At 31.8% G+C, this 19,468-nt stretch overlaps 2 protein-coding genes across 2 annotated transcripts; both read right to left on the bottom strand.

Annotated features, from left to right (window-relative positions):
• Positions 1 to 232: 232 nt before the first annotated feature.
• LOC127698415 (perlucin-like) lies at positions 233 to 7,630 on the bottom strand. The gene is made up of 5 exons (XM_052201882.1): positions 7,572 to 7,630; positions 3,651 to 3,739; positions 2,863 to 2,956; positions 1,133 to 1,346; positions 233 to 477 (listed from the first exon to the last, which is right to left on the bottom strand). Exons 1-5 carry the CDS (start codon positions 7,627 to 7,629, stop codon positions 438 to 440), a joined length of 495 nt encoding a protein of 164 aa, XP_052057842.1. The 5' UTR covers position 7,630; the 3' UTR covers positions 233 to 437.
• A 1,488-nt stretch (positions 7,631 to 9,118) lies between these two features.
• Positions 9,119 to 18,426, bottom strand: LOC127698416 (perlucin-like protein). The gene is made up of 5 exons (XM_052201883.1): positions 18,368 to 18,426; positions 12,557 to 12,645; positions 11,769 to 11,862; positions 10,041 to 10,254; positions 9,119 to 9,382 (listed from the first exon to the last, which is right to left on the bottom strand). Exons 1-5 carry the CDS (start codon positions 18,423 to 18,425, stop codon positions 9,343 to 9,345), a joined length of 495 nt encoding a protein of 164 aa, XP_052057843.1. The 5' UTR covers position 18,426; the 3' UTR covers positions 9,119 to 9,342.
• Positions 18,427 to 19,468: the final 1,042 nt, after the last annotated feature.

Consider the following 19,468-nt stretch of genomic DNA (forward strand, 5'->3'; position numbering starts at 1 on the left):
GCTTTTTTTATAAAAAAAATCCATACTATAAATTATTGTACAAGTTATATGTGAATTTTAGTCAAATTTTGTACAAATTGTAATTTGTACCAGCACTTTTTGTACAAATTACAATTTGTACAAAGTCAAAATACAAATTATGATTTGTACAAATTTTTTGTACAAATTATAATTTGTACAAAATGATAACTTGTACACAACATATATAAAATGGTATTTACTAATAAGGTTTCTGACTTTGGACTGGCACAAAAACATTTTGCAGAGTTTAACTATGGTAATTTTGCAAAACCAGTAAGTCTTATTTTTATCTCAACCAGTGGAATTACTAAAGTTTCATAAAATAACCCACCCAAAATCTTACCCAAAATAGCATTCAATGCTTTATCAATGAATAAGTAAGATATTAAAAAATAATTTATAGTATTAATGTGTTATCATTTTCCAAGAACCTCTGTTTCTGTGCTATTTGTGTCCCTAAAATAAAAAAAAAAGGAAACATAAATATGGTGTATGGTGTTGTTGTTGAAATGGTTTGGTGTATTATTTTAAGGACCACTTTTAACCACTTTGCTAGGCATAATGCCTACAAATGTTACTACTTGTAATATTTCTCATGTAAACATTATTATCTTAGGTAAAAATTCATAAAACTTGATTTTGTCTTCTTTGGGAATGATGAGCACATTTTAAAAACTATTTTTAGCACATGAAAATCATCTTTTTAGGGATAAATAGGGTGGAATTGAATTTTAAACAGGCGGATCACGGACGTTAGCTAACAAAAATTATTTAGATTATTTACACTGTTCAAAATGTGGAATCAAATTCTTAATTTAAATTAGATGAGACGATTTGGGATGATTCAACTATAGTGTCCATGTTTTTTTTTAATCTTGTACTGGATGTGCATGAAATATATGCCGTTGGAAGTTAAGCTTACACTTAATTATTAAATAACTCCCACCTGCGTTTTATTATATCCTGTGTAAAATTTCCTCTGAAGTAAGTGTGAAAGTAGATCTTTATATCTAATTTAAAACTAAAATAAAAATGAAATGTAACCTTAGACAGCACCCTATATTTGGGATCATCAGTTGCTATATCACACATGATATGCACAAGTACGTACGGTTTTTCACACAAGTAGTGTTGTGAATAATGACAGTTATCATCGGCAAACTCGTAATGGTAGGTTCTGTGTACAGATAAACAATGCTCTTTGCTTCCACTATTGTCTGGTTGTCCTTTGTGCCAGTTGGTGAAATTAAATGGAATTGCATGTGGTTCCCATTTCCACTCACCTTCGTTGTCCCAATCTGATCCACCTAACCAAAAGGATGTAGCTGAAAGTATCAAATATACAATTTGCAAAGTAACTATTTTATCATACCAATGGTCCGAGGTGAACTATCGGTTGATTTTAAAGTTAGTTTTTTTCACATTGCAATCCAACCATGGGCCTCTGAACTGAGCTACGGTGTCAATTTTAATCTTTGACTGAAATAATTTATAAAAATCGACAAATCGAGTCATTTATTTTGTTAACCCGTGTAATCAAGCTTCTTCAGTCATCTTAAATAACAACCATTTCGTTCACCTTTAATGGAAGTCCTCTAAGCTGAAGGCTCCTTTTGTTCATAAATTCCTGTTTCCTTCGGGTCACGATCGATATGCTTAAATATCATGAAGTTGTTGTTCATGTTGGTGCAACGTTTGATGTTAGTCGAAAACAGTAGCAAGTAATGAAGTTGAAGGATTTCATGTTTCTTGATTGTGATGAATGTATGCAAAAAGAATTCTTTATAAAGAATTATCTAAGTTCAAAACAACAATTTTTATAAATAAGCTACAACTGCCACGAAGCATATTTACCAGCTTGACAGGATTTGTGAATAAATAAAAATAAGTTGACTACTAACCTCAAGACTCCGCTAACTTGAAAATGACTTAAAGTTTAAAAGTTAAATATAACTTAAACATTTATATGTTACGCCGTTCTACTGGATCCGCTGTTATTAAGAATAAATATTTCAAATATTACGATACAATTAGACGTCTAAAGCAGAAAGTACAAATTACTGTTGAATTTGTAAAGTTTCATTTCTAAATTATTTTGGATTTTATATTGAAGTTATATTTGATGTTTCAGGGACTATCTTTTATCTTTTGGCCATGGTGTTGTCTGTTTTTATTTAAAATTTTGTTAAAATTTTGCTCTCCCTTAAGTCAGAATTTTCTGAAATTGTTGCATGTTCGTTAATCCACATTTCTCGATTGAGGGCCGATTTTTTTAGTTATCGTAGACCTTTTCAGTTTTATCCTTATTCTTGGTGACATTCAAATGTTCATGATATAACTTGTCTTTTGTTGTGTTTCTTAATCAGCGTAAACTAAATTTCAATTTTATGTAAAAAAAAAATTAAATTCTCTTTCCTTACTGCGTCCAGTTGGAAAGAGAACCAAGTCTTTATTGGGGATGTGCCATGCCCTGGCCGCATGTTCACGTTATTCTTTGTTAAATAGGCAAAATTTTTGTTCTTACACAACATGTGTCAATATTCAAGTTGCAGTTAAAAGTGACACACTATCTTACCGGTCGATCGCGACCAATTTTCAGTATTTACCTTATTGATTTTTTGTACAGTTGGATCTTGGGCATGGCTTTACCTGAAATATTTGCCGCTGGATATAAAGTAAGCAAAAACCAATGAATCGAAATTTCCTGCAACCATTTAAGATGCTGAGATCAATATAAATATGAAATTTAAAATAATAATAAATATATAAGGTAAAGGTGTAAGACAAATTTTCTCCAATACATTTCACTCATGTTTATGCATGTTCTTATTCTTTACTTACTATGGCGTTGGGCTCCAAGTAGGGTTTTTATGTACTGGTCTTCAGCAGCAGTTGCAATGCTTGCAAGGACACTCCCGTGTATCTCACACATTTTCTAAACGATAACAATAAATACTAGAACAATATATTATTTAGCAGAAATATATTTCTGTATGTTTTTAAAAAATATGATCGCAGTATACTTGATACCACCACACTAATGATTACGTCTGTCTTTATTTTGTAGTAGGCATGTATGTGCTAAACATGTAGCAGCATTCCTTTCAAACTGGTAACTAAGATACCTTTCCCTTTCAGCTTACGTGAGTGGTCACCTCATGGGTTTTTTTTGTTGGCGTTTCAAATAGCCGAATTTGTAGTTTTATATGTGGAATTTTGTGAACTGCCTCATGGAATCTAATGACATTTTAAATAGCCATCCATATCAGATATTTGTGGAAACAAAGTCACAGTAATGATATCTTACAGCAATGGACGGTTAATTATGTAAATATCATAACATTCCAAAAAATAAAATGTTGTGTGACTTATCATGAACTTGTACGCCAAAGACAAAAGGACAAAAACAAATACAGATAACTACATGGCTTTCAACAATGAGTAAAAACCATGCCGTATTTATAGTAAACTAGAAAAATAACAGGAATAACAAATTGTGAAACAATTAAACGGCCGCTTATGCATTAGAAGTTATAACTTTATTCGTTTTATTGTTTTGTTGACTTTTCTGATGATTGATATGCAATATCACTATTTAAAACTTTTCCTCGTGGTTATTATTTACTTACCATGGCTTCGGCCCACGATGCTGAATCTCTACTGACGTGGTAACATGATTTTTCGTACCTTGACCATCCGCTTGGACAGTTACAGAACACTAATAGAATTAAATAAATGCGAAATTTTAAAATAAGAATAATTATAAAATGTTTCGCATAATCAGTAGTTTCGCCTATCCGACTGCCCTAAGCTGTTCTGATCTCAAAAACTAAATACTCCTGTTCATAAAGGATAAGCGTGTTTCAAACTTTCCACAGGATATTATGATCTTTATTGCTAAATCGTAATTCAATTTTTTTTTTTTATTTTCAAATAGAACTTAATCTGATTTTCGAACTTAGTGCATTAGTTTTACAATACATTTGCTCTATTAAAGATCCCAAGTTCTTCTTGACTGCATGGATTGAAAGATTTCTACTTCTATTATATTTGTATAAAATTATCCATGCTACTTAATTTACGAGTTCTGATAGTTGTTTGTGCAATATGATTTATGTAACTCTTAGTTTAATTTCTATTTTTATGTTGTACACAGTGTGTTATTTCTTTTATGTAAGCTGTTTTAAATTTATAATGTACTAATTTTTAACTCTGAAAATGACATATGAATGTTTTTTACTTGTTTGTATATATTCATTGCATGTGCTGTTAACCCATTTGTAGATACCCCGTCCGCAAGTGCCCCCGTTGTAGAAGCCGGGTAGTTTCTAATTATATATATATATATGTTGTGTACAAGGTATCATTTTGTACAAATTATAATTTGTACAAAATAATTGTACAAATTATAATTTGTATTTTGACTTTGTACAAATTCTAATTTGTACAAAAAGTGCTTGTACAAAAAATGCGACTAAAATTCACTTATAACTTGTACAATAATTTATAGTATGGATTTTGTTATAAAAAAAGCATTGATATATATGCATGTCAGTGAATTCTCATAGTACAATATAAATTGGGCCCAGTGACAATTCTGATAGAATAGTAAAAACTGGCCCCAGTGACAATTCTGATAGAATAGTAAAAATTGGCCCCAGTGACCATTCTGATAGTATAATAGGAATTGGCCCCAGTGACAATTCTGATAGTATGATCAAAATTGGCCCAAGTGACAACCAGGATGACTCTGACGTTGAAACACCAATCATACGTGCCAGGAAGCGTGCGCTGTCTGGCCAACAGATCCAAGCCGAATATCTAACCAAGAAAACTAAACGGAAATTATCAGAACTTGCAGTGGGGGATAATGTCCTTATACCAATCCCTCAGTATGATCGTGCCCAACTTTCGCTACGTGAATCAGTTAAAAAGCTTTCAAAAACTGGTGGTCAGGGTCCGTCAGGGGTTTCTTTCATGTACATGCAAAGGGGTGCAGCACTTCTAAATGTAAAGGTAAAAAGCAAAAGATGTTGTGCAATTCCCGATGCCATTATTCACTCACATGTTCAAACAAATGATACAAAATGTATCAATGCTTTTTGTCGAGCCTGCGACTTTTCTCACAAAAGCGAGACATAGCGATCCTACATTCCGTCGTCGGCGTCGTCGGCGGCGTCCACAAATATTCACTCTGTGGTTAAAGTTTTTGAAATTTTTAATAACTTTCTTAAACTATCCTGGATTTCTACCAAACTTCGACAGAAGCTTGTTTATGATCATAAGATAGTATCCAGAAGTAAATTTTGTAAAAATAAAAATCCTGTTTATCCGTATTTTACTTATAAGTTTTTTTCTGCCAGTTAACATTACATTCACTCTGTGGTTAAAGTTTTTAAAATTTTAATAACTTTCTTAAACTTTCCTGGATTTGTACCAAACTTGGACAGAAGCTTGTTTATGATCAAAAGCTAGTATCTAGAAGAAAATTTTGTAAAAATTTATTTCCTGTTTTTCCGTTTATTACTTATAAATGGACTTCGTTTTTCTTCCAGTTAACATTACATACAGTCTGCAGTTAAAGTTTTTAAAACATTTATTAGATTCTTAAACCATTCCATTAACTGTAAATCTATTATGTGCATTCCCCTTTCACACTGAAGACATAGACAACAGCAAAAGTAGGCGAGACACTGGGTTCTGCGGAACCCTTACGAATTTTTTTTTATAGCAAAATCCATACTAAATTACTGTACAAGTTATTAGGGAATTTTAGTCAAATTTTGTACAAATTGTAATTTGTACAAGCACTTTTTGTACAAATTACAATTTGAACAAAGTGAAAATACAAATTATAATTTGTACAATTTTTTTGTACAAATTATAATTTGTACAAAATGATAACTTGTACACAACATATATATATATATATAATTAAAGAGTGTTGATAGTACAAAAGGAGGTACTTACATTTGAAAAATAAAGAACAGGGGCCGTCATAAACGTAATTAATGTCCTTGACCTTATTTTTTTTTTAAATTACCAATGAAATTATAAGACCCTCTTAAAATATGTACCTTCGTCTCTAACCAAGATGCATCAACTGAGAACATTCAATTATAATTTGAAAATGCTTGAATAATTTATTTTGGTATAAGCAATGCGAAATTCAACAATAACATGTAAAATTTGGAATTTTGTATCATTATACCTTCAACAGCAACAGGTAGCACTGAATAGCATTTTGACTGAATAAAACTATAAAAATTTGGAAACAATATTTAAGAATATGATAAAGACTGTTTAATAATTAGTTTCCAGTAGGATTTTGCAACTTTTAGATATTGACCTTGCGAGTGAAACAAATACACGGGAAATTAGTCGTATATTTTTTTATTTGCATCGAAGAACATCCAAAACTATTTTTTACTGACATTTATGCAAACGAGAACTTTCCTTTCATACACAATATTTTCAAGCAAGTACCATGATATCTTATATGCATGCATCTCCTCTGTACTCGTATTAAATCAATGAATCTCGTAAAATTTACGACTCCAGAATATCTTTCACACTATTTGACATGTCGGTACTTAATACATGATGCTGGATTTTTTTTCTTATGCATCGATATTTTGCCTTTTTGGGGGGGGGGGGGGGTTAAAGAAAATGTTCGATTCTAAATGTCTTGAAAATACATTGCTTGTTTTGAAATGGAATGGAAAAAGTGGTTTGTTTCTATTGGAAATTATTTTTCATTTAATAATTTTTTTCAAAATCATTTTCAAAATGTTTTATTTAAGTTGTTCTGATGATAAGAAAAACCAAGCTCCTTAACACGTTAAAAAGATTACTGTTCGGTGCCTTATTATGTGTAAGTGGCAAGTACCAGTTTATGTTTCATTTAATGGTATTGTTAATAACGAGTAAAATGAAGGTCAATCTAACTTATACTCTGCATCAAATGACAAGCAGATAATTCCTTCATGATTTGAAACTTAACCCGGACGGGCTGAACTTAATGCCTTCCTCAAATCTTTGGACAAATCGGGGAAAAAAATCGCAAGAGAAAAAAATGTATTTACTTCAAGCCAAGCAGCATCATACTACGGTCACAATTAACAGAACTTGGATAACAGTTTCTGATATAAGTAACAGAAAATGAAAAGGTGTACGACAATTCTGACCAATTCAGTGAACAAGTAAAATATTGAATGAGACTTACATGGTAAAAAATTGACCATGACAAACGAACGGGAGTTTGTATTTCGGTCAAAAATTCTGTTCAAATGTTATCCTTGTCTTCAACTATTCCTTGCTTTTCTTTTATTGTTTTACGTAGTTATTGAAAATTAATCTAGACTGCAAGAGACATTCTTAATTAAGTTTGCGCTAGTGTTTCATGTGTATCTATTCTGAGACTACACATGTGTAATATTAATCTCTGGTCTTCCTCATATTTAACTTGTATATTAAATTGTTAAGTATTAACAGTGAACGTTTAAAACGATCTATGGTTAGAAGAAATGCTATTGAGACAACATTCTTACCTGTAAAAAAGTAAATTTGAAAAAAGACAAATAATGATAATTTAACTATTCCATTCATTGTATAGCGATCTATTATAGATGTAACGTGACTTATCTATTAAACAGTCTTATCTGAATGTGTAAGTATAGAATCAGGAGATAAGTTCTGCGGATATAGGGAACATAGTGCCAATGACTGACAAAAGTGTCTTACTTGACATTCCGAAGCATCATTTCTGAAATCAGTTTCAGTTACCAAAAGCAAATGACAACAATTCATTTTGTCAAATCTGACCTCTTTGGGAAATTACCAATATTTATAAGAAAAGTCAATATAATGCAAACAATGGGACATATGTACACATTCAAGAACAAGACTAAAATTGCTAAATCTCAAGGTATATAGTCCAAGAACGTCAATATCTTTATTCACCATACTAGTATTTTGGGATTTGATGGTTAATGCTCCAAGGGGGATTCGAAAAGTTTGGGGGGGGGGTTCCAATTTTTTTTAAGGGGTTCATATTTTTTCCCCCAAATTTTTCGAATTTCTAATTTTTGAAAAGTTTCAAGAAGAAATCTTCAATTGCACAGTATTGCACATTTGATTTGTAAGATCTTTGACCACATTTATTTTGTGTCAGAAACCTTTATTATGTTAAAAATTTAATCACAATCCAAATTCAGATAGTATCAAGCTTGAATATTGTGTCCAAATTTGCCCCAACTGTTCAGGGTTCGACCTCTGTGGTCGTATCAGAATGCGCTCAGCGAAGCATTTTATTACATTTACATTCAGAAGTGCTGCACCCCCCTTTTCATTTACATGAAAGAAACCCCTGACCACAAGTTTTTGGAAGCTTTTTAACTGCTTCACGTAGCGAAAGTTGAACAGCTTCAATTTGATTTCTTGACAAATATCCTGTTAAAATTCTTACAGCTGTTCCAATGCGGTACCCAAATTCTCCAGATTCAATAATTACTTCTAAGATATTTCGAGGATCAGTTGGAGCACGATCATACTGAGGAATTGGTATAATGACATTATCCCCCATAGCAAGTTCTGATAATTTCCGTTTGTTTACTTGGTTAGATATTCGGCTTGGATCTGTTGGTCAGACAGCACACGCTTCCTGGCACGTATGATTGGTGTTTCAATGTTACTGTCATCCTGATTGTCACTCGGGTCAATTTTTATTATACTATCAGAATTGTCACTGGGGCCAATTTCTATTGTACTATCAGAATTAACTGGCATGCGTGTATCAATTACATTTCTTGTCTCCATCTGGGTATTTTGTAAATAAGGTTTATTGTGTGGTCATTGAATACAAATTCTATAATGTGTATCAATGCTTTTTTTATAAAAAAAAATCCATACTATAAATTATTGTACAAGTTATATGTGAATTTTAGTCAAATTTTGTACAAATTGTAATTTGTACCAGCACTTTTTGTACAAATTACAATTTGTACAAAGTCAAAATACAAATTATGATTTGTACAAATTTTTTGTACAAATTATAATTTGTACAAAATGATAACTTGTACACAACATATATAAAATGGTATTTACTAATAAGGTTTCTGACTTTGGACTGGCACAAAAACATTTTGCAGAGTTTAACTATGGTAATTTTGCAAAACCAGTAAGTCTTATTTTTATCTCAACCAGTGGAATTACTAAAGTTTCATAAAATAACCCACCCAAAATCTTACCCAAAATAGCATTCAATGCTTTATCAATGAATAAGTAAGATATTAAAAAATAATTTATAGTATTAATGTGTTATCATTTTCCAAGAACCTCTGTTTCTGTGCTATTTGTGTCCCTAAAATAAAAAAAAAAAAGGAAACATAAATATGGTGTATGGTGTTGTTGTTGAAATGGTTTGGTGTATTATTTTAAGGACCACTTTTAACCACTTTGCTAGGCATAATGCCTACAAATGTTACTACTTGTAATATTTCTCATGTAAACATTATTATCTTAGGTAAAAATTCATACAAACTTGATTTTGTCTTCTTTGGGAATGATGAGCACATTTTAAAAACTATTTTTAGCACATGAAAATCATCTTTTTAGGGATAAATAGGGTGGAATTGAATTTTAAGCAGGCGGATCACGGACGTTAGCTAACAAAAATTATTTAGATTATTTACACTGTTCAAAATGTGGAATCAAATTCTTAATTTAAATTAGATGAGACGATTTGGGATGATTCAACTATAGTGTCCATGTTTTTTTTTAATCTTGTACTGGATGTGCATGAAATATATGCCGTTGGAAGTTAAGCTTACACTTAATTATTAAATAACTCCCACCTGCGTTTTATTATATCCTGTGTAAAATTTCCTCTGAAGTAAGTGTGAAAGTAGATCTTTATATCTAATTTAAAACTAAAATAAAAATGAAATGTAACCTTAGACAGCACCCTATATTTGGGATCATCAGTTGCTATATCACACATGATATGCACAAGTACGTACGGTTTTTCACACAAGTAGTGTTGTGAATAATGACAGTTATCATCGGCAAACTCGTAATGGTAGGTTCTGTGTACAGATAAACAATGCTCTTTTCTTCCACTATTGTCTGGTTGTCCTTTGTGCCAGTTGGTGAAATTAAATGGAATTGCATGTGGTTCCCATTTCCACTCACCTTCGTTGTCCCAATCTGATCCACCTAACCAAAAGGATGTAGCTGAAAGTATCAAATATACAATTTGCAAAGTAACTATTTTATCATACCAATGGTCCGAGGTGAACTATCGGTTGATTTTAAAGTTAGTTTTCTTCACATTGCAATCCAACCATGGGCCTCTGACTGAGCTACGGTGTCAATTTTAATCTTTGACTGAAATAATTTATAAAAATCGACAAATCGAGTCATTTATTTTGTTAACCCGTGTAATCAAGCTTCTTCAGTCATCTTAAATAACAACCATTTCGTTCACCTTTAATGGAAGTCCTCTAAACTGAAGGCTCCTTTTGTTCATAAATTCCTGTTTCCTTCGGGTCACAATCGATATGCTTGAATATCATGAAGTTGTTGTTCATGTTGGTGCAACGTTTGATGTTGGTCGAAAACAGTAGCAAGTAATGAAGTTGAAGGATTTCATGTTTCTTGATTGTGATGAATGTATGCAAAAAGAATTCTTTATAAAGAATTATCTAAGTTCAAAACAACATTTTTTATAAATAAGCTACAACTGCCACGAAGCATATTTACCAGCTTGACAGGATTTGTGAATAAATAAAAATAAGTTGACTACTAACCTCAAGACTCCGCTAACTTGAAAATGACTTAAAGTTTAAAAGTTAAATATAACTTAAACATTTATATGTTACGCCGTTCTACTGGATCCGCTGTTATTAAGAATAAATATTTCAAATATTACGATACAATTAGACGTCTAAAGCAGAAAGTACAAATTACTGTTGAATTTGTAAAGTTTCATTTCTAAATTATTTTGGATTTTATATTGAAGTTATATTTGATGTTTCAGGGACTGTCTTTTATCTTTTGGCCATGGTGTTGTCTGTTTTTATTTAAAATTTTGTTAAAATTTGCTCTCCCTTAAGTCAGAATTTTCTGAAATTGTTGCATGTTCGTTAATCCACATTTCTCGATTGAGGGCCGATTTTTTTAGTTATCGTAGACCTTTTCAGTTTTATCCTTATTCTTGGTGACATTCAAATGTTCATGATATAACTTGTCTTTTGTTGTGTTTCTTAATCAGCGTAAACTAAATTTCAATTTTATGTAAAAAAAAAATTAAATTCTCTTTCCTTACTGCGTCCAGTTGGAAAGAGAACCAAGTCTTTATTGGGGATGTGCCATGCCCTGGCCGAATGTTCACGTTATTCTTTGTTAAATAGGCAAAATTTTTGTTCTTACACAACATGTGTCAATATTCAAGTTGCAGTTAAAAGTGACACACTATCTTACCGGTCGATCGCGACCAATTTTCAGTATTTACCTTATTGATTTTTTGTACAGTTGGATCTTGGGCATGGCTTTACCTGAAATATTTGCCGCTAGATATAAAGTAAGCAAAAACCAATGAATCGAAATTTCCTGCAACCATTTAAGATGCTGAGATCAATATAAATATGAAATTTAAAATAATAATAAATATATAAGGTAAAGGTGTAAGACAAATTTTCTCCAATACATTTCACTCATGTTTATGCATGTTCTTATTCTTTACTTACTATGGCGTTGGGCTCCAAGTAGGGTTTTTATGTACTGGTCTTCAGCAGCAGTTGCAATGCTTGCAAGGACACTCCCGTGTATCTCACACATTTTCTAAACGATAACAATAAATACTAGAACAATATATTATTTAGCAGAAATATATTTCTGTATGTTTTTAAAAAATTTGATCGCAGTATACTTGATACCACCACACTAATGATTACGTCTGTCTTTATTTTGTAGTAGGCATGTATGTGCTAAACATGTAGCAGCATTCCTTTCAAACTGGTAACTAAGATACCTTTCCCTTTCAGCTTACGTGAGTGGTCACCTCATGGGTTTTTTTTGTTGGCGTTTCAAATAGCCGAATTTGTAGTTTTATATGTGGAATTTTGTGAACTGCCTCATGGAATCTAATGACATTTTAAATAGCCATCCATATCAGATATTTGTGGAAACAAAGTCACAGTAATGATATCTTACAGCAATGGACGGTTAATTATGTAAATATCATAACATTCCAAAAAATAAAATGTTGTGTGACTTATCATGAACTTGTACGCCAAAGACAAAAGGACAAAAACAAATACAGATAACTACATGGCTTTCAACAATGAGTAAAAACCATGCCGTATTTATAGTAAACTAGAAAAATAATAGGAATAACAAATTGTGAAACAATTAAACGGCCGATTATGCATTAGAAGTTATAACTTTATTCGTTTTATTGTTTTGTTGACTTTTCTGATGATTGATATGCAATATCACTATTTAAAACTTTTCCTCGTGGTTATTATTTACTTACCATGGCTTCGGCCCACGATGCTGAATCTCTACTGACGTGGTAACATGATTTTTCGTACCTTGACCATCCGCTTGGACAGTTACAGAACACTAATAGAATTGAATAAATGCGAAATTTTAAAATAAGAATAATTATAAAATGTTTCGCATAATCAGTAGTTTCGCCTATCCGACTGCCCTAAGCTGTTCTGATCTCAAAAACTAAATACTCCTGTTCATAAAGGATAAGCGTGTTTCAAACTTTCCACAGGATATTATGATCTTTATTGCTAAATCGTAATTCAATTTTTTTTTATTTCCAAATAGAACTTAATCTGATTTTCGAACTTAGTGCATTAGTTTTACAATACATTTGCTCTATTAAAGATCCCAAGTTCTTCTTGACTGCATGGATTGAAAGATTTCTACTTCTATTATATTTGTATAAAATTATCCATGCTACTTAATTTACGAGTTCTGATAGTTGTTTGTGCAATATGATTTATGTAACTCTTAGTTTAATTTCTATTTTTATGTTGTACACAGTGTGTTATTTCTTTTATGTAAGCTGTTTTAAATTTATAATGTACTAATTTTTAACTCTGAAAATGACATATGAATGTTTTTTACTTGTTTGTATATATTCATTGCATGTGCTGTTAACCCATTTGTAGATACCCCGTCCGCAAGTGCCCCCGTTGTAGAAGCCGGGTAGTTTCTAATTATATATATATATATGTTGTGTACAAATTATAATTTGTATTTTGACTTTGTACAAATTCTAATTTGTACAAAAAGTGCTTGTACAAAAAATGCGACTAAAATTCACTTATAACTTGTACAATAATTTATAGTATGGATTTTGTTATAAAAAAAGCAACTATGTATTGGCTTCCGAAGCTACACAAAACACCTTACAAATATAGATTCATTTCGTCTTCAAGCCATTGTTCCACTACTAAATTGTCTATTCTTCTTACCAGTACACTTGGTACAATCAAAAATCTGATAATAAATTGTTCAAATAAGGCCTTCGAAAATAGTGGAATTAATTACTTTTGGAGTGTCAAGAACTCGTTGGAAGTACTTGATAAATTGCATGCATATATTGGTGATTTTGAATCTGTTCAAAGTTTTGATTTCTCTACCCTATATACCACATTGCCTCACATTCTCATTAAGAAAAAATTCACACACCTAATTAAATGGGCATTTAAAAAGTCAGAATGTGAATATATATGTTCAAACTCTTTTAGGTCATTTTTTAGTAGCAATAAACAAAAAAACTATGTCAATTGGACATGCTTTGATACTATATATGCCCTTGAATTTTTACTAGATAACATTTTTGTTCGCTTTAGAGATTCCGTATATCGTCAGGTTATCGGAATTCCAATGGGGACTAACTGTGCACCACTTATTGCGGACCTTTTTTTGTATTGCTATGAGTTACAATTTATGACAAAAATCAGCAAAGACCCATCAAAACAACATCTGATACACAAATTTAATAATACTTTTAGATATTTGGATGATATTTTGGCTCTCAATAATGACAACTTCAGTATGTATACTAAAGAAATTTATCCTGTTGAACTTACTTTAAATAAAGCTAATACCAACAATGACCACTGCCCTTTCCTCGATCTTGATATCTATATCATTAACGGAAAGCTTAATACTAAAATATATGATAAAAGAGATGATTTTTCATTTCCTATCGTTAATTATCCATTTTTAGATGGTGACGTTCCCTTGTCACCATCTTACGGTGTTTATATATCTCAACTTGTACGATTCGCTCGTGTATGTAACAATGTTTTAGATTTTAACGAGAGAAATTTATGTATTACTGAAAAATTATTACACCAGGGTTTTCGATATCACAAACTAGTCAAAACATTTACTAAATTTTATCATCGGTATAAGGACATCATTCGTAAATATAGCTCAACATGCAGACTTCTTATACGTTCAGGTATTTCACATCCAATTTTTTATGGAAATATTCTTTATAAAGCACAAAAATGTCAGTATTCACCTCTGAAGCTAATGAAACCTTTAAATAGACTTATTAAGAAGGGATATAGTTACGATACTGTTGTCAGGTCATTAAAGATTGCATATTTTGGCGTTAATATTGATTCACTTATAGGGTCTTTGCATCGGCACTAAACACATGTATTTAAAAACCAGTTGTTGGCATGACACGGGTTATGTTCTTCTCATATATGTTATGATGGTATGATACTAAACCCCTAACGGGAAGGATTGTGCCTGATATTCATATGATGAAGACATAATCTTTCAATCAGTTTAATTGAAGTCTGGAGCTGGCATGTCAGTTAACTGCTAGTAGTCTGTTGTTATTTATGTAGTATTGTCATTTTGTTTATTTTCTTTGGTTACATCTTCTGACATCAGACTCGGACTTCTCTTGAACTGAGTTTTAATGTGCGTGTTGTTGTGCGTTTACTTTTCTACATTGGCTAGAGGTGTAGGGGGAGGGTTGAGATCTCATAAACATGTTTAACCCCGCCGCATTTTTGCGCCTGTTCCAAGTCAGGAGCCTCTAGCCTTTGTCAGTCTTGTACTATTTTTAATTTTAGTTTCTTGTGTACAATTTGGAGTTTAGTATGGCGTTCATTATCACTGAACTAGTATATATATTTGTTTAGGGACCAGCTGAAGGACGCCTCCGGGTGCGGGAATTTCTCGCTGCATTGAAGACCTGTTGGTGACCTTCTGCTGTTGTCTGTTCTATGGTCGGGTTGTTGTCTCTTTGACACATTCCCCATTTCCATTCTCAATTTTATTGATATATATGCATGTCAGTGAATTCTCATAGTACAATATAAATTGGGCCGAGTGACAATTCTGATAGAATAGTAAAAACTGGCCCCAGTGACAATTCTGATAGAATAGTAAAAATTGGCCCCAGTGACCATTCTGATAGTATAATAGGAATTGGCCCCAGTGACAATTCTGATAGTATGATCAAAATTGGCCCAAGTGACAACCAGGATGACTCTGACGTTGAAACACCAATCATACGTGCCAGGAAGCGTGCGCTGTCTGGCCAACAGATCCAAGCCGAATATCTAACCAAGAAAACTAAACGGAAATTATCAGAACTTGCAGTGGGGGATAATGTCCTTATACCAATCCCTCAGTATGATCGTGCCCAACTTTCGCTACGTGAATCAGTTAAAAAGCTTTCAAAAACTGGTGGTCAGGGTCCGTCAGGGGTTTCTTTCATGTACATGCAAAGGGGTGCAGCACTTCTAAATATAAAGGTAAAAAGCAAAAGATGTTGTGCAATTCCCGATGCCATTATTCACTCACATGTTCAAACAAATGATACAAAATGTATCAATGCTTTTTGTCGAGCCTGCGACTTTTCTCGCAAAAGCGAGACATAGCGATCCTACATTCCGTCGTCGGCGTCGTCGGCGGCGTCCACAAATATTCACTCTGTGGTTAAAGTTTTTGAAATTTTTAATAACTTTCTTAAACTATCCTGGATTTCTACCAAACTTCGACAGAAGCTTGTTTATGATCATAAGATAGTATCCAGAAGTAAATTTTGTAAAAATAAAAATCCTGTTTATCCGTATTTTACTTATAAGTTTTTTTCTGCCAGTTAACATTACATTCACTCTGTGGTTAAAGTTTTTAAAATTTTAATAACTTTCTTAAACTATCCTGGATTTGTACCAAACTTGGACAGAAGCTTGTTTATGATCAAAAGCTAGTATCTAGAAGAAAATTTTGTAAAAATTTATTTCCTGTTTTTCCGTTTATTACTTATAAATGGACTTCGTTTTTCTTCCAGTTAACATTACATACAGTCTGCAGTTAAAGTTTTTAAAACATTTATTAGATTCTTAAACCATTCCATTAACTGTAAATCTATTATGTGCATTCCCCTTTCACACTGAAGACATAGATAACAGCAAAAGTAGGCGAGACACTGGGTTCTGCGGAACCCTTACGAATTTTTTTTTATAGCAAAATCCATACTAAATTACTGTACAAGTTATAAGGGAATTTTAGTCAAATTTTGTACAAATTGTAATTTGTACAAGCACTTTTTGTACAAATTACAATTTGAACAAAGTGAAAATACAAATTATAATTTGTACAATTTTTTTGTACAAATTATAATTTGTACAAAATGATAACTTGTACACAACATATATATATATATATAATTAAAGAGTGTTGATAGTACAAAAGGAGGTACTTACATTTGAAAAATAAAGAACAGGGCCGTCATAAACGTAATTAATGTCCTTGACCTTATTTTTTTTTTTAAATTACCAATGAAATTATAAGACCCTCTTAAAATATGTACCTTCGTCTCTAACCAAGATGCATCAACTGAGAACATTCAATTATAATTTGAAAATGCTTGAATAATTTATTTTGGTATAAGCAATGCGAAATTCAACAATAACATGTAAAATTTGGAATTTTGTATCATTATACCTTCAACAGCAACAGGTAGCACTGAATAGCATTTTGACTGAATAAAACTATAAAAATTTGGAAACGATATTTAAGAATATGATAAAGACTGTTTAATAATTAGTTTCCAGTAGGATTTTGCAACTTTTAGATATTGACCTTGCGAGTGAAACAAATACACGGGAAATTAGTCGTATATTTTTTTATTTGCATCGAAGAACATCTAAAACTATTTTTTACTGACATTTATGCAAACGAGAACTTTCCTTTCATACACAATATTTTCAAGCAAGTACCATGATATCTTATATGCATGCATCTCCTCTGTACTCGTATTAAATCAATGAATCTCGTAAAATTTACGACTCCAGAATATCTTTCACACTATTTGACATGTCGGTACTTAATACATGATGCTGGATTTTGTTTCTTATGCATCGATATTTTGCCTTTTTGGGGGGGGGGGGGGGGGGTTAAAGAAAATGTTTGATTCTAAATGTCTTGAAAATACATTGCTTGTTTTGAAATGGAATGGAAAAAGTGGTTTGTTTCTATTGGAAATTATTTTTCATTTAATAATTTTTTTTAAAATCATTTTCAAAATGTTTTATTTAAGTTGTTCTGATGATAAGAAAAACCAAGCTCCTTAACACGTTAAAAAGATTACTGTTCGGTGCCTTATTATGTGTAAGTGGCAAGTACCAGTTTATGTTTCATTTAATGGTATTGTTAATAACGAGTAAAATGAAGGTCAATCTAACTTATACTCTGCATCAAATGACAAGCAGATAATTCCTTCATGATTTGAAACTTAACCCGGACGGGCTGAACTTAATGCCTTCCTCAAATCTTTGGACAAATCGGGGAAAAAAATCGCAAGAGAAAAAAATGTATTTACTTCAAGCCAAGCAGCATCATACTACGGTCACAATTAACAGAACTTGGATAACAGTTTCTGATATAAGTAACAGAAAATGAAAAGGTGTACGACAATTCTGACCAATTCAGTGAACAAGTAAAATATTGAATGAGACTTACATGGTAAAAAATTGACCATGACAAACGAACGGGAGTTTGTATTTCGGTCAAAAATTCTGTTCAAATGTTATCCTTGTCTTCAACTATTCCTTGCTTTTCTTTTATTGTTTTACGTAGTTATTGAAAATTAATCTAGACTGCAAGAGACATTCTTAATTAAGTTTGCGCTAGTGTTTCATGTGTATCTATTCTGAGACTACACATGTGTAATATTAATCTCTGGTCTTCCTCATATTTAACTTGTATATTAAATTGTTAAGTATTAACAGTGAACATTTAAAACGATCTATGGTTAGAAGAAATGCTATTGAGACAACATTCTTACCTGTAAAAAAGTAAATTTGAAAAAAGACAAATAATGATAATTTAACTATTCCATTCATTGTATAGCGATCTATTATAGATGTAACGTGACTTATCTATTAAACAGTCTTATCTGAATGTGTAAGTATAGAATCAGGAGATAAGTTCTGCGGATATAGGGAACATAGTGCCAATGACTGACAAAAGTGTATTACTTGACATTCCGAAGCATCATTTCTGAAATCAGTTTCAGTTACCAAAAGCAAATGACAACAATTCATTTTGTCAAATCTGACCTCTTTGGGAAATTACCAATATTTATAAGAAAAGTCAATATAATGCAAACAATGGGACATATGTACACATTCAAGAACAAGACTAAAATTGCTAAATCTCAAGGTATATAGTCCAAGAACGTCAATATCTTTATTCACCATACTAGTATTTTGGGATTTTTGGTCACGATATATTATAAACCTGCTCGTGACAAAAATTCACAAATATGGTGAATAAAAATATCGACATTTTATTATTATTATTGGAAATATATTATATCTGCCTAAGTGTAGTGACAACTGTAAATTGTACCTTGTCCGTCGAATTTATTATGATTAAGAAATACCAGGCGTTAGAATATTTATAAAGTGCCTAGAGAATCAACCTAAATATATATATATAGTTAGGTCGATTTTCTAGGCACTTTATAAATATTCTAAACATGTATAACGATAGAACGGCCGCTTGAGAAAACGTTGATACTAATTGCAATTTCGAATCATAATGGAAAACAATAGATAATATGGCGTATCAACTCGTGGTAAAGAATCCCAAATAAGCGTTCAAAAAACAAAATTAAAGGAACATCGCTTCCTTTGCTGTTCGTCGCCCTACAGCCACAGCACAGCGACGTGTTCAATACGAAGCAAAGGCACGCATATCGATGCAGGTTCATGACGGACACTAGTATGAATCCTTTTCTAAACATAAATAACGTTACATCTATACTTGCGTTTATGTTGCATGTAAAACAAATTTATAACACTACTAAAAATAAACTATAAGTATTTTTTATTGTCAGTCAACAATGTTAAAGATAAGAATAAAACGACTATAACAGATTTTA

This window comes from Mytilus californianus, unplaced genomic scaffold (assembly GCF_021869535.1).
Source record: "Mytilus californianus isolate M0D057914Y unplaced genomic scaffold, xbMytCali1.0.p SCAF_4, whole genome shotgun sequence".
NCBI classification, from domain to species: Eukaryota; Metazoa; Mollusca; class Bivalvia; order Mytilida; family Mytilidae; genus Mytilus; species Mytilus californianus.